The 14,342-nt window shown below is 49.0% G+C and overlaps 1 protein-coding gene across 1 annotated transcript in view; it reads right to left on the reverse strand.

The window, feature by feature from the left end:
- NF2 (neurofibromin 2) overlaps positions 1-14,342 on the reverse strand; it is a 74,681-nt gene that overhangs the window by 24,442 nt on the left and 35,897 nt on the right. The window contains exons 7-11 of the mRNA XM_026660451.2: positions 13,455-13,529; positions 11,726-11,839; positions 7,756-7,878; positions 7,125-7,342; positions 4,849-4,954 (exon numbers count right to left, since the gene is read on the reverse strand). Coding sequence (XP_026516236.1) covers positions 4,849-4,954; positions 7,125-7,342; positions 7,756-7,878; positions 11,726-11,839; positions 13,455-13,529 — 636 coding nt within the window. The remainder of the gene's footprint in view (positions 1-4,848; positions 4,955-7,124; positions 7,343-7,755; positions 7,879-11,725; positions 11,840-13,454; positions 13,530-14,342) is intronic.

Here is a 14,342-nt window from a genome sequence, read left to right on the forward strand (position 1 = left end):
AGCTGGTGTTTGCCATACCTTCTCTGCTGGTTCCAGGCTGGCGTCATTTATGGCCAAGGCTATCTTAGTGGTGGACGAGGTTTGTAAAATCTGTAAAAGTTTGTATTGTGTGTCCTGGACCTCATCCAGGGGGCTATCCTGGCTCAACGCAATTCTTTTGAACAGTTCTTGAAACTGTTTGAAATCATATGCTATGGTAGTAGGTGGTGGCATAATGGCTTCATCTGGCGATGAAAAGTAATTGTGAGCTGGTGATGTGGGCTCTTATTCAGTGTCCTCCTCCCCCTCCTCTCCTGTATCCTCCTGGGCTACTGAGGTTTGTGGACTGGGGGATGGTGGAGGTGATCTGAGTTCGCCTCTAGGTGGAGATAAGGGTCTGATATAATGAGCCCTGTATGCCGCCTATGGGGCCCAGGGTGGCCACTGCATGGGGACTGGCATAGGGGGACACATCCAGGGTTGTCCATACCATGGATGGACTGTCTGCCTACGCTGGGTTTTAGACTGTAAAGGGTCCCCCTGGTAGTCTGCGTTCTGTAAGGGAGGAATGCTGCGATTAAAAGGCATCCTCCTCCTCTTCATCATTCTCTTCATCGCTAAGCATTGATGGTGCAATAAGGGATGTAGGCTGGTCTGTGTCAATGCATTCTGGAGAGCCATCAGTACCGAAGAGACTGAAATGTCTGTTTGAGAAATTGTTGTGGTGCCATTGCTTGCAGTACTGGTGGTACCGATGATATAGTCTTAGATGGAGCCGTACAGTGAGCCAGTGTCTTGCGGCTTGATTTAGCCGATGCGGACGGCACCATCTTGACTCTGTCCATCAGTGCTGACAAAGTAGACGGTGCCAGTGGTGGCCGCATGACCGTCAGTGAGGGTCTCCGTGCAGTTTCTTGCACCATTGTGGTCGGTGCCGTGGAGGAGGCATGTCTATGTTTATGCCTTGACTCCGTGTCTCTCGCTTTAGGCTCAGCAGAGGTCTCGGTACAGACGATGCTGGAGGTGCCCTGTGCCTCAAAGGTGCTCACCCGTGTGGTGGTCAGCACCAAGGACAGCGACCTGGCACAGCACAAAGACAGTCTCTTTTTTTGTGGTTCTCTCTGTGGAAAGGTCGAGACTCTTTTCTTTAAAACTGTCGAGGATTGAGCCTTGTCTTTAGTCGATTCCAAAGCGGACGGGGAGGTCTGTTGTCCCAGTTCGGTTGGAGCGATTTCTCCTTAAGAAGCAGTTTGAGGTTGAAATCATGTTCACGCCTGGTTCTCGCTTTGAGACTACTACAGTGAGCGAACTTTTGAGGGATGTGCCACTCACCGAGGCATCGGAAACACAAGGAGTGTCCATTGGAGACCGGCATCGCTTCGCGGCAGGGGCCACATCTCTTAAAGCCTGAGGAACCAGGCATCGTTGAGGCAGTTGAGTGTTCCCAGGGGAACAACGATGAAGTAAGAAAAAAAAATTTTTAAACTAACCAACCTCTTATGAAGTATACAACTAACTTATCTAAACTATTTCTTGTAGAAGATGACACTGAAACACTTCCCCAGAGCTCTCTCAGGCTGAGAATGGTTAAGAAGCAACTGAGGGGGTCAGGTCGTACCCTAGTCAAGGTGCCAACAGCGCCACGAGACGACTACGCACGCACGCACGGCCCTGACAGACACTGCTGCCAAAAATCTCCGATTGACGGTGCTGGGCCTCACTGACACCTGAAGTGGAGCACCCATAGGGAAATCAAGGGAGGAAATGCAAATGTTCTTCGAGTGAAGTGATTTTAACAGCACAACCTTAATGCTGCACTACCAGTCTCTTGCACTCAATAAATATAGGCTAACAGTCTGCTTGTAGCGGCCATCACCAAGAGGTAAGGTTTAAGTGCCTGAAGGCATGGAAGACACTGATTGGCAGAAGGAGTGAAAACAAAGCCATGTCATAGTCATGGCCTGTAAGTTGCCATCTTCTTTTGTCCTTGCCAGCTGGAAAATTTGGGGCAAGCAGAGGAGAATTGGTTATGCTAAAAGGATCAAAGAAAGGCAGACAATATTTAGAACTGCCTGGAGTGTTCAGTATCTAAGCGCAGTGAAATAGGCTGAGGGCACACTGAAATAATGAGATACAAGAGGTACCATGAATGGAAAAAAACAAAGGGCTGGGATAGATCATTACGCAAGGAGAGGGAGTGGAGGTAGCTGCTGAGAGCCGAGATCAAGAGTCGCATCTGAAAAGTGTGATGTCATTGATTGTAAAGGCTCCATAATGCTCTTCTCAGAGCCTCAAGGGTGTTCCCCCCCCTCACCTACGTAAAGACCTTCTCTCCTTCCCACCGATGGGAACCTGATAACACTCCCTTTGGAGCCAATCAGCCCAAACTGAGTCACTGAAGAGTGGTGCAAAGATGCCTCCTACCCCTGCTGATCTGAGACTCAATTTCACACACTGGCCCTAAATAAGCCTAATTCTCCCTGCTTGGTAACATAAAAAACCCTCAAAGGCAGGCTGGCCATGGGCTTCAAGAGCTCTGAGAACAACTTAGCAACTTTTATAAAGCATATCTGCTACCAGTTTGTTTGGTGGAAGATTGAGTTACAAAAATAGTAAGTCTCCTCCTGTCCTTTCTGTAGCTTAGCCACCTCCTACTCTCATCCTCCTCTCCTTCCTTAGGCAGCACAGAGGGATCAGATCCTGCCGGCTCTGGAGTTGAGGGACTGTGTAACTGAAGTACAGGAATGAGACAAGAAAGAACACGTTCAGTGGGACAGACTGATTAACAGAGGGAGGAAGTCTGGGGACTGTACTATGTATTAGACAGCTGCCTTCACCTCAGGGACACGTCTCCTGTTCCCCCTTAAGCCACTATGTTCTTATTCTCTTTCTTTGATGGCTCTTGCCCAGCTGGGTCCCTCTGCGTGCTAGCAGGGAAGGAAGACTTACCAGAAGCCAGCTCTTTGAAGCAATGTGCAAGAACAGGATTTCAGTACATTTCACTTGACTGCCCTGGAACACACATGGAGCAGAGCAGAGCAGAGCAGCAAGAGAGAGACCGCATGGGAAAAGCAAAACAGACAGGCATAGCAATGGAAGGACAGGAGAGAGAGCTTTAAAAATATGTACATAGCAAAGTATTACTGTACTTATGAAAGTACAATAGCCATACTCGCATACTACTGACATTTGGCACCCTGGAAAATAGCAACCTTTGAGCTGGTGTGATGTCTTGGTACCTGCCGAGTTAACCCAAAGGGCAGAAGCAGGAGCACCAGCAAATCCACAGGGGATGAGAGAGGGGCATTCCATTTCTTTCTCCATACTGGGAGCTCTGGTGGGAGAAGGTCCCCTGCCTCTAAGGAGAGGGGATGTGGGAGGAAGGCAACATAATATACAGCAGGAAAAACAATTCTCTATTCAATGCCTCTAGAACAGATGCAGCTGGAGGGGTGGAGTCAAGCTTGATTCTGTCCAACAATCTTCCCCTTAATTATACTTCCGTTCCATAGGCAAAATAGATCTACACTGGCTGCTGATTAGCACAGAATGAGTCAGAGGGGTGTGTGCAGGAGAGGAGAGAACTCGCTAGTCTCTGCTTTGTGGGTTTAACAAAGGACAGACCCACCAGCCTGAGGGAGCTTGGAGCTGCAAGCTCCTCACAGCTGTTGGTACTTGGCTGATATGATCATTCGGCTTCCAAACCTCAATCCTCCACCATCTGGGTACGACAAAGTCATCATTAGAATTATTGGACCCCAGCAGCCTGATGGTCCATAGGGTAGTAAAGCTAGGTGTGTTCAAAGAGTAGGTTTGTGAAGCACAGACGTGGCTAGCACTCAGTGGAAGAGCCCGATGTCTGGAAGTCTTGGACATTTAATCACTGCAATCTCTTAAAAGTTTCTGATCATTTGCAGATATCTTTGGAGAATGTGGACGAGAAGTCATTTACTTCTAACCACCTTCATGCGGCTTGTTTAAACACTTACTTGAGGTGATGGCATTTCAAAGAAAAATTGAAATGGTGAAAGGTTTGGTAATTGCTCCAGATGGGATGTATCTGTGGAAATTATTCACACCCCTTCACGCCACAGTCTCCCACCTCTTGGGACTACCAAACAACAGGATGGATAGCAAGGCCACCAGGTGTATGCTGCAGGGTGGAGACCACTTGATGGCATTCACAGGTCCCAATAAAATTCACAGCAAAAGAAGCAAAGCCAGGAGGAAAGGAATTGCCCAACTGGATCAGAACAACTGTCATTTAGCCCAGTATTTGGTTTTCAATGGCAACCAGTACCAGATCCGTCAAAGGAAGGTGTGCAATCCTCTTACTAGCAGTTATAGAGTAATCTCTCACAGGGGAAGTTTCTTCCTGAACACAGGAAGGGAGGTTGGGTTAATGCGTTTATAGGTTCTGATCAATTGTTATCTGATCTAAGGAAACAGAGGATGCCCTTATTCACACAAGTGTTTAATCCTATTTTGAATGCTACTAAGCCCTTGGCCTCAATACTTTATATTTGTCTCCACAGGTTAACAAAACACAATTTTTATTCGGTTTAAATCTGTTGTCTTTTCAATTTCATTTGTACCTCATTGTTCTTGTATTAGGCAAAAGGGTAGATGGGAGACACAGCGAAGCAGTCTGTTCTCTGCTAAACTGCAGATCACCAGATCTGGACTTGGCTGAGGAGCACAGGAAATCGTTTGCAATTCCCCTAACTGAGTTCCACAACAAAGTAGTCTCATAACCCCCCTGATTAGGAGGTGGCACAATGGAAAACAGCCCAACTTCTTTCAAAGCCCTCAAGTGGATGCTGCCCTCTTCCTGGGAAAAAATGGAGCTGTAATAGAAAACACTCTTACCGTGTATGACGACTTGCTGGTGATCTCCAAGAGCTTCTGCTTTGCTCTCCGCTCAGACTCTCGAGCCTCCTGAAGGTCCTGCTTTAGCTGATCAGCTTCCTTTGCCCTATGTACAGTAACAAACATCAGATAAGAGATGGACAGGGAAGGAATGGAGTGGGATGAAAGTCAGAGAAGGAGAAATGGAGCAGCACCAAAGTGTGGGTGTAGGGGGTTGGGATTTATCGGGCAATGAGATCTATTAAGCTGCAGAATAATTTCCAAAAGGGAAATGATGGAAACCCAATCACTTGAGACCTTCCAACTAGACTAGACAAATACTGAAGAAAACAAACCTGCACTGACCGCCAAGGATGGAGAAGACCGGCTAGATAAGTGGTTCTCAAACTAGGGCCGCCGCTTGTTCAGGGAAAGCCCCTGGTGGGCCGGGCCACTTTGTTTACCTGCCGTGTCCGCAGGTTTGGCCGATCGCAGCTCCCACTGGCCGCGGTTCACCGCTCCAAGCCAATGGGAGCTGCAGGAAGAGGCGCGGGCCGAGGGACGTACTGGCTGCCACCTCCCGCTGCCCCCATTGGCCTGGAGCGGTGAACCGCGGCCACTGGGAGAAGCGATCGGCCAAACCTGCGGACCCGCCAGGGTGCTTACCCTGAACAAGCGGTGGCCCTAGTTTGAGAACCACTGGCCTAGATGACCTACCAGGTCTTCTCCTTCTAGATAGGCTCTGATACTGCATGTGGGGCTGCTACCCACTCAATTTAGGGCACTCTAAATTTAAGGGTTTTTTCCCCCCCCCAATTTTAGTGGTGAACATTGAGTTTCACCCAAGGCTGGTTTAATATGGGATGGGAGAGGGGCTGATCAGGTCTCAGGCCTGCGGGGCAGTGGAGAACCCAAACAAAGAAGCGGCAGGAAATCCAAGTCACAAAAGGGCGTGCTCTAAAATAAGGATGTTGTGTTAGCATTTGCAAAAAGACTGACACCTGGAGAATCAGGTCACGCTGCTAGAGTGAGGAGGACAACTTGGGAACTCAGTGAGTGATCAAAATCAAAGCAGAGGTAGGAAGCTTTGGCTTGGGGAGTAGAAGCTTTGGTCTTCTGAATATTAATCATCTACTGAGGATTGTTTGTCTAAAAGGAACAGAAGAAAATGCCCAACAAGTCCTATATGGACTTTAACATGCCAATCTCAGGGCCCAAGGGTTCTAATACACTTCTACCCCAATATAACGCGGTCCTCGGGAGCAAAAAATCCCTACCGCGTTATAGGTGAAACCTGTTACATCGGGGTAGCGACGGCAGGGCTCCAGCAGAGATTTATAGGGCCCAGGGCTCCCTGCAGCAGCCGGAGCCCTGGGCCCTTTAAAGCACCGCCTGAGCACTGCTGCCGGAGCCCCGGGGTTACCGCGCTATATGCGTATTATATCGGGTCGCGTTATATCGGGGTAGAGGTGTACTACCATTTATCCCTGATGTATGGCAGCTCCTGAGGACACACCCTGGGTAGAAAGCAAAAGGAGAGATGAGAGAGAGAGGGAAGCCTTCTTTGCTGAATCAGAATTTACAGGAAGCTCAAGATAGAGAAGGGATGACTGGGGATAAAGTTATTGAACAAGCGAGAGGGCTGAAGCCCAATGCACTCAAAATTGATAACAGGGAGGAAGTTAGTGTTATTTTTAATTCACCAACTAATTAATGCAACATGTGACAAGAGCCGGAGCAAGGGGGAGAATGATGAATTGAGTTTAATATCTAGAAGCAAAACTCAAGTGTTATTAATTAATGGAGCCAAATACTTTAGAGAATATGGCAGGTGTTTCTGTGGCTGATCCTACAGCTCCTAGTTAGTGCTCCAAGATGAGCCAGGGAAGAAGAGTCCTATGGACAGTTTGAAAGGAAGAATATATTCCAGCCACCCACCAAAGCCAGTAGCTGAAATTCCCTCTCCTGGTCACTCTCTCCTCATTGTATCTCTCCTATAAGAATTCTCCAGCATCAGGCTCAAATACACAAAAATTAGGGAGGCCCGATATGTTTATTAGCATCAGTTTACCATTCAGCAGCAGCCTAATTTTGACAAACATAGCTGCCTAAAGAAAGAAACCAGCTGGGTTTTGTGGCCAACTAGCCCTCACACGTGTCTGGGATACCAAGGGCTCACTGCACACAGTTTGGAAGCCCTGTATAAAGGTGTGACCCCAGGATACTGTCTCAGCTAAACTCATTGGCAGATCTGGAAAGTGGAGCATGGAAGCAGGTGTAGGGTTCCTCCCTCTGACCTTCTCTCCGATTCTTCTGCCATCTTCAATGCCAACATCTCTGCCTCCAGGACCTTCTGTTCCATCAACCGTTTCTCTTCCTCTGTCCGGATTGCCGTGGCTTTGATCCGCTGCATCTCCTGCTCCGCCTCAGCTGCTTTCTGAGCCAGCAGCTTGGCTTCCTCTTCTGTGATCTGGGCTTTTTCAGCCAGCAAGTCTGCTGTCTCTTCAGATCTCATCTGGGAACCAACACATACAGCAGTGTCAGCATGCACAAGGGCCCCACCCTGACATGTCCAAGATCCCTATGGTAGGGACCCTAAGTCCCCTGCCCCACCTTTATATTATGACCCACATGTGCTCAAATTCCCCATTTCCACAATCCTTGCAGTGCCTTGGCCACTGCAATAAGCTCCCAACCAAGACTCGGATACTCTCAGGCTCTCTGCCTCTAGTTAATCCTCCACTGAGACTGTGCCATAGCAGGGCCCTTGCACCACACCATTCAACTGACCCATCTGTCTTTTTAATCAGTGTTCATGAACCGGGGCTTACGAACAGTCCCAGAATGCACATTGTATGTCTGCTGACTTCAGCAAAGGAAGTCACGAACGTCTGCAGTGACTGGAGAACAACCATCACAAAGACATACCAGAGCCTCATTGGCCATTGTCGCCTCCTCCTTTAACTGCAACAGCCTCCTCTCCAACTCATCCCTTGTTCGCTCTGCCTCTTCCCTCATCTGCTTCTCTCGAGCCAGCCGCTGTCGTTCCATCTAGGGAGATGAGGGGAGAGGAAGGAAAGGAAATAACAAATATTAGAATAACCAACATTCAGTGTATTCCTGCGACGGGGCACACTCGCCCCACACTGGACAGGGAAGGGTTAACACACATTGTGTTAACCAAGCCCTCTCAACTCTACTGGGCATGCTACAAATGCACTAGTATAAAAGGGAGAAGCTCAGGTCAGTTGCTGCTGACCGCCAGGGAGGAAGGATGCCATCGGCTCCAGCCAAGGATCAGATGAAGCCTGAGGCCATGGGAGCCGGAGACGCCGCAACCCAGGCAGATGCCAAGCTACCCACGGAGGCCCTGCAGAGTCTGGAGTCGCCGGGGACAGTGCAGACCAGAGAACCCGGAGACAGCTGAGATACCCAGACTGCAGCAGCGGGAACTCATAGACTCATAGACTTTAAGGTCAGAAGGGACCAATATGGTCATCTAGTCTGACCCCCTGCATGATGCAGGCCACAAAAGCTGACCCCCCCACTTTCCCTTAACTCTGCTGTTGAAGTCTCCAGATTGTGATCTAAAGACTTCAAGTCGCAGAGAATCTTCCAGCTTGCGACCCCTGCCCTATGCTGCGGAGGAAGGCGAAAAACCTCCAGGGCCACTGCCAATCTACCCTGGAGGAAAATTCCTTCCCGACCCCAAATATGGCGATCAGCAGAACCCCGAGCATACAGGCAAGATTCTCTAGCCAGACCCTCATTTTACCAGCGATGGCTGTTATTGCCTAATTGATTCGAATCGCGTAATCCCATCAAACCATTCCCTCCATAAACTTATCTAGCCTAATCTTGAAGCCAGAGAGGTCTTTCGCCCCCACCGTTTCCCTCGGAAGGCTGTTCCAAAATTTCACCCCTCTATAGTAGGAACTATAGTAGGAAGCAGCCCAGGGCAACTAGATAGTGGCCCAGTTAGTGAACCTGAATTTTGAGTCAGCGTGTTTCAGTCAGAACCATCCCGCTGACTCAGTGGCACACGTTCCGGGCACTCCCAGGACCCTGGACTGGGGTCCAGTGGAGAGGGAGGGCCCAGACCCCTTTTTGTGTGTGGCAGCCCCCTGCCTGACAGATCGCTGGGCCTCACTACCCTGCTACCAGGGATGAATTTACTGACTTTGGCCATTAGACCTTACTGCCCTACTAAGAGGGGCGAACCTATGGACTTTAGCCACTAGGCCTTACTGCCCCTCTGACTGAGGCAAATTATTGACACTGGCCATTGGGCCGCACTGCCCAGCTATTAGAGGCAAGTACATTGACTTTTGCCTTTAGGCCTCATTGCCCTGCTAAGAAGGGCAAGTATATTGACTCAGGCTAAGGAAGCATAGACATAGGTTAAGTACGTCCCACCCCTACGCCCTAAGAGACACAGGACGCACTCGCCCCGCACTGGATGGAGTCTCCCCCAACCCTGTTACAATTCCCTAGGTATGGTGCATTTCATGGACAGGATTGGAATGTTGTCTGGTGGTTGGAGAGCACTCAGATAAGTAAGATCTCCTCCTTCTGCTTCAATTTACCCATTTGTCAACTAGGGATATTTCACTATCAAAAGGGGACAGGCCTATTAATGTGTGTGAAGCACTTTGTGATCCCAGGATGACAAGCACTGTAAGCCACAAGTTCAAATAACATGGACCTTTGTTATTTTCCATCAGATACAACAGTAAATTAAGCCTAATGCACTGGAAATTCTTCCCCATTCCATTCATTTAATGGGTAGGCCAGAAAGCGTATGATTACCAACAATAAGATTCCTATACAAGTCAAGCTGCCTCCTCTCACAGTGTCAGAGGACTGCTCCATGTGAGAAACAGCCAGTCAGGCCCCCTCTGATACAACCTAATCTAGCGGAATCCCTTCCACCTGCTCCCAGGAGAACGTGCAGCACATATACTGCCTCTGAAAGCACCCCACATTCAGTATTTTAGGCAGCAGCTGCACACTGTACAACTTGCGACCTTTGCTAACCAAGCGATGGAAGGGAACTGCAAAACCAGTTAATTCACCACCTCTCAGCACCCAGATCTCACAGTGATGGGCCCATTATAAATACCAAGGCTACATGTATAGATCACTGCATTACTCAGGCCATGCTGAGTTTAATGAGCCGAACAAGGAGGCAAGCCATCTCCCTGTGATCCTCAGGCACTGGCTATGTTCTGAAAGCAGGATACCCATTGCTTTAACGGTGGTGCTTCTCTCTACTAAAGGTACCCTTCATCAATCACCACTTGTTATCCCATTCAGGTCTCGTGATGTGAGAAGGCTGCTCAGAGCCAGTTCACACAGTAACCCTAGAGTGTAGGCAGCGAGATACAATAAGGGGGTTAATCCAAGGGAGGGCGGCAAAATCTCCACATTTCTTATACAACCTAGTGGTGAGGGCACTGGACTGTGCCTGAGGTGACCTGAGTTTAATTAACAGCTCTGCCACTGGCCTGCTGGGTGGCCTTGGGCAAGTCACTTTCCCTCTGTAAATCAAGATCATGAGCCTGACCTCCTCTGCAAAGCACTGAGATCTCTGGATTAAAAGCACTAGATATGAGCCAGGTATTATTCCTCCTCCTCTGGGCCCACTTGCAAAAGCTCTAACCATTTCATCTCAAATTCAGTGATAAATGTGTACCCACCCCCCACCTCCAGAACCAGGTGGTCACTTCCCTGGTAACTCTTCCCAAGCCCCTGGACCCCTACCAGGCAGTCACCCAGGCTTTTGAGTTCATCCTGGCTTCATTCAGACAGGTCCTCCATATCCCTCAAAGAGCCCATCAAATTCCAAACACCGCCCTCTTCCCAGCTAACTCCTGAAGATTCCAGGTCACTCATCATCCTCAACCTCCAGAAGGATTGCCTGGGGCTCCTTTCAGTCTGCCAACACCATTCCTATACTGGCCAGAGGCACCGAGGTTAGATGCAAGCATTCTCTCCTCCCAACCAAAGACAAGGGTGCTGCCCTTGCCATGCTCTGAGCCTCTCTTGAACATAGGAAGCTGAAGAAAGGAGAACTGGACACAGGTCTCCTGCATGGCACTCCAGAGCATAGCAGGAGGTTGGGCAAGGTCCTCAGTTCTAACCCCCAATCCTGTGCAATAAATCCCAGTAGACATGTCCGAATCCAAGAGCAGTACATCTGCATTTAAAGTCTCTTGGTACAGCTGGCTGATACTGCTGCTATCTAGTGGCTTATCCAGAAACGAACATTTATATTCTAAGCAGCAGCACTCCGATTAGCTGTGCGGGTTTCAGTGAGTAGAAAAGGTCTATGAACAGAAAACAATGATTCATACAATCCAATTTGCTGATATATGCTCATTGGCTACAAGCTGCTGCCTGTGATGTGTCTGTCGTTCCTTCCGCCTGACCTGTGGCGGATAGAGGCCAGGACCAAATCAGCATGCAGGCTGCATGCCCCGAAATGTCGGCATGCATTCCATCACCATCTAATTAGGAAATGAGAGCACAGAGCAAAGGCAAAGCACAACTTCTGCCTTAATTACAATCAACTTCCTCAAGACAGTACAACTTTCCTGCAACAGACTAGGTAGGGGTGGATGCAAACATATGTACCTTGCGCACAGGCTATCCTTTTCCCCACCCACTTATACCTCCGAGCCTGTAGTCTGGTGACTTGTCAGCCATTCTGCCATCAGCCCACATACCGAAGCGTAAGAACTACAGGTAATAACAGGGCAGGCTACTAGAGGAGCAGTTCAGCAGGGCCTGCCTTGCACACCTAGTGCTGGTGGTTTGTGCTATTCTGTTCCCTCCTGGTATATTTATATTTCTGATTTTGGCTCACAGCTGGGTTGTATTACAAGGTGTCTCTCACCTGCTTTCTGGCCTTCTCCTCCCTGGCCTGTGCTTTCATCTGCTGGACCTCCAATGAGTCTGCCTTCCTCCTCCTCATGAATAGATCGTGGTTTCCAATACACAGCTGAAGAATCTGTCCCAACCAAAGATAAGGGGGAAGAAAGGAAAGAAATGAACACATACATACTTGGATGACATGATCTGTACTGCCACCACATAGACCAGTTATTAATACTTAGTGCTCATATAGCACCTTCATCCATAGATCTGAAAGCACTTTACAAAGTATCATTATCCCCATTTTACAGATGGGGAAACCAAGGCACAGAAAGGTGGAGTGAGTTACCCTCAGGAATGGAACCCGGGTCTTCTACATCCCACTGCATTTTCTTATGTGCTGGATCACAACGCCCCTCCAGATTCAAGGAGCACTATGGGATGAGGTTTACAGTGCCATAAGAAATATATCTTCAGTCTCTGGAAGGAGCAGGGGGGAATGAAAAGAGAGAAAGGCTACCCGATGCACAGCATTCAACCCCCTTACACCAACCAGCCTGGAACAGGATCACAGCCTTGCTGGAGCCCTTCAGCCATGCCTGCTGCACAGCTTGTGGAGCAATGTAGTTGATTCTAGCCCTTAGGGGCAGAGGAGGAGGATGATCTGAAACTGACAGTGGTGGGAAGAATGGTAGGAAAAAGCTAAGGGATAGGTGAAAACTCTATAACCTCCCTCAGACGCATCTCTAAGGGCCTCAGTACAGTGAAGTCAGTGGAGCTATACCATTGTGAGACTGAGGAGAGTACAATAAGTATAAGGCCCAAGGATTAGGCCCTGCCTTGGTAAGGCAACAGTACCTTTCCTGAGACTAGGTGAAGGGCAGACTATGTTGGCAGAGTCAGGACAGAAATCCCTCTGCCTACCCCCAAAAGAACCCAAAATATACTCCTCTAGAGAGAGCAGCTGAGTAATGGGTATTACAGATTCTGGGTCAGATTTTCAAGAGCCAGCAGCTCTTATTGTTCTCCTGATGCAGAGTGCTGTTGAAAGTCTGGTTACTAGTCTGGATGCCTCAACAAGCACTGTTGGCTACCGACCAATTTTGAGAATCTGGCTCTAGATTTATTATGTGGTTTTCTGGCTGTAAACTTGAGTCAAATCAGACACGAATGTCTACAGTGAGTGACTTTTTTTTCCACCTTGCATAAATGGCCATAAGTAACATGAATGCAATGGATCCGAGTTAGTCTCTCCTCTTCAGACAACCACTTGTCATGACTCAAGGGATGTGTCCCGATAGAGGCTCAGTACTGAGTAAGCACAGACCAGTTAGTGTTTTCTATTAGACACTGTGATCATCCTGAAATACATCAGCAGAGCAGCAAGGGGAAGCCCAGGAGAAGCAAAAGGACATTCAGGGAATGAAGGAGATGAGAAGAATGTTTTATTTACAGTGCAGGGCAGATGTAACCAAAAGGCTCAAAAAAGGGGATCAATGGAAGAGATGGGGAGGAATTCCATGAAGGAGCTTGACTCTTCCCCCACCCTCTCTCAGAGGCTATAAATTCTTGATTGGATCCGAAACATTGGATCAGACCTGCAGTCCCTCAAGTCAAGTGTGTTACCTCTGACAGTAGCCAAGATGTGTAAATAAGGAAAACCCTGAAAGAACATTGCCTCACATTGCCTATAGAGACTTCCTCAAGAGCCACTGTTGCAGACAATAAAATCACTGTGCCTGTGAACTTACCAGCTTATTCACACGCAGCTTTGATGAATTGAATTTAAAGACATCGATCTTTTTGTCCAGTGGCTTAATTGTAAACTGAAAAGAGAGAAAAAAGAAAAAAAAAGTTATCAAACTCAGAGCCTAGAACAGAACAGGGTAGCAGAAAGAATTTCACAGCATGCTGGCTAAGAGCAGGTTAATGGAGTGCTGGATAAACAAGCCTGAGAGCAGTCCTCATGGCTTCCTGCCAAGCAGGCCAGCTAGGATCAAAAGCAATCAAGAACTGCTGTTCCCCATCAGGAAAGCTCAAGTGCCTCCAGAAGCAATGTCCTTAAGCTGCAAGAGGAGAGAGTGATTCCTGTCTGCTCAGCAAGTGCTCTCTGATGATCAGCTCACAGGTCTTGGATGGGGTTGTTTACCCACCCTTCCAACCAAAGGGGAGGTGCTTCTGTCCAGCAGGATATGGGGAACTAGGAACAGGGAGGATTAAAAACAATTGTGGCCCATCAGAGTAGATCGGGGTGGGCAAACTACAACCCGTGGGCCGGATCCGGCCCCTCAGGGTTTTGGATCCAGCCCGCGGGATTGGCCCCTGTGGCCCCGTGGACCCCACGCCGCTCTCAGAAACAGCCGGCACCACTTCCCTGCGGTCCCTGGGCAGGGGAGCAGAGGGCTCCGTGAGTTGCCCTTCCCTCCAGGCACCGCCCCCCACAGCTCCCATTGGCCGGGAACAGGGAAATGTAGCTAATGGGAGCTTCGGGGGAGGTACCTGGAGGGGCTACAAGGGCAGCACATGCGGAGCCCTCCGTCCCCTCCTCCCCCAGGGGCAGGGCCGGCTTTAGCAAGAGCGGGGCCCGATTCCTGGGGGCGGGGCTTGCTGCAAGCCCCGCCCCCAGGAATCGAGCCACG

Source organism: Terrapene carolina, unplaced genomic scaffold (assembly GCF_002925995.2).
Source record: "Terrapene carolina triunguis isolate 2854851 unplaced genomic scaffold, T_m_triunguis-2.0 Scaffold782, whole genome shotgun sequence".
In the NCBI taxonomy this organism is placed as follows: Eukaryota; Metazoa; Chordata; order Testudines; family Emydidae; genus Terrapene; species Terrapene triunguis.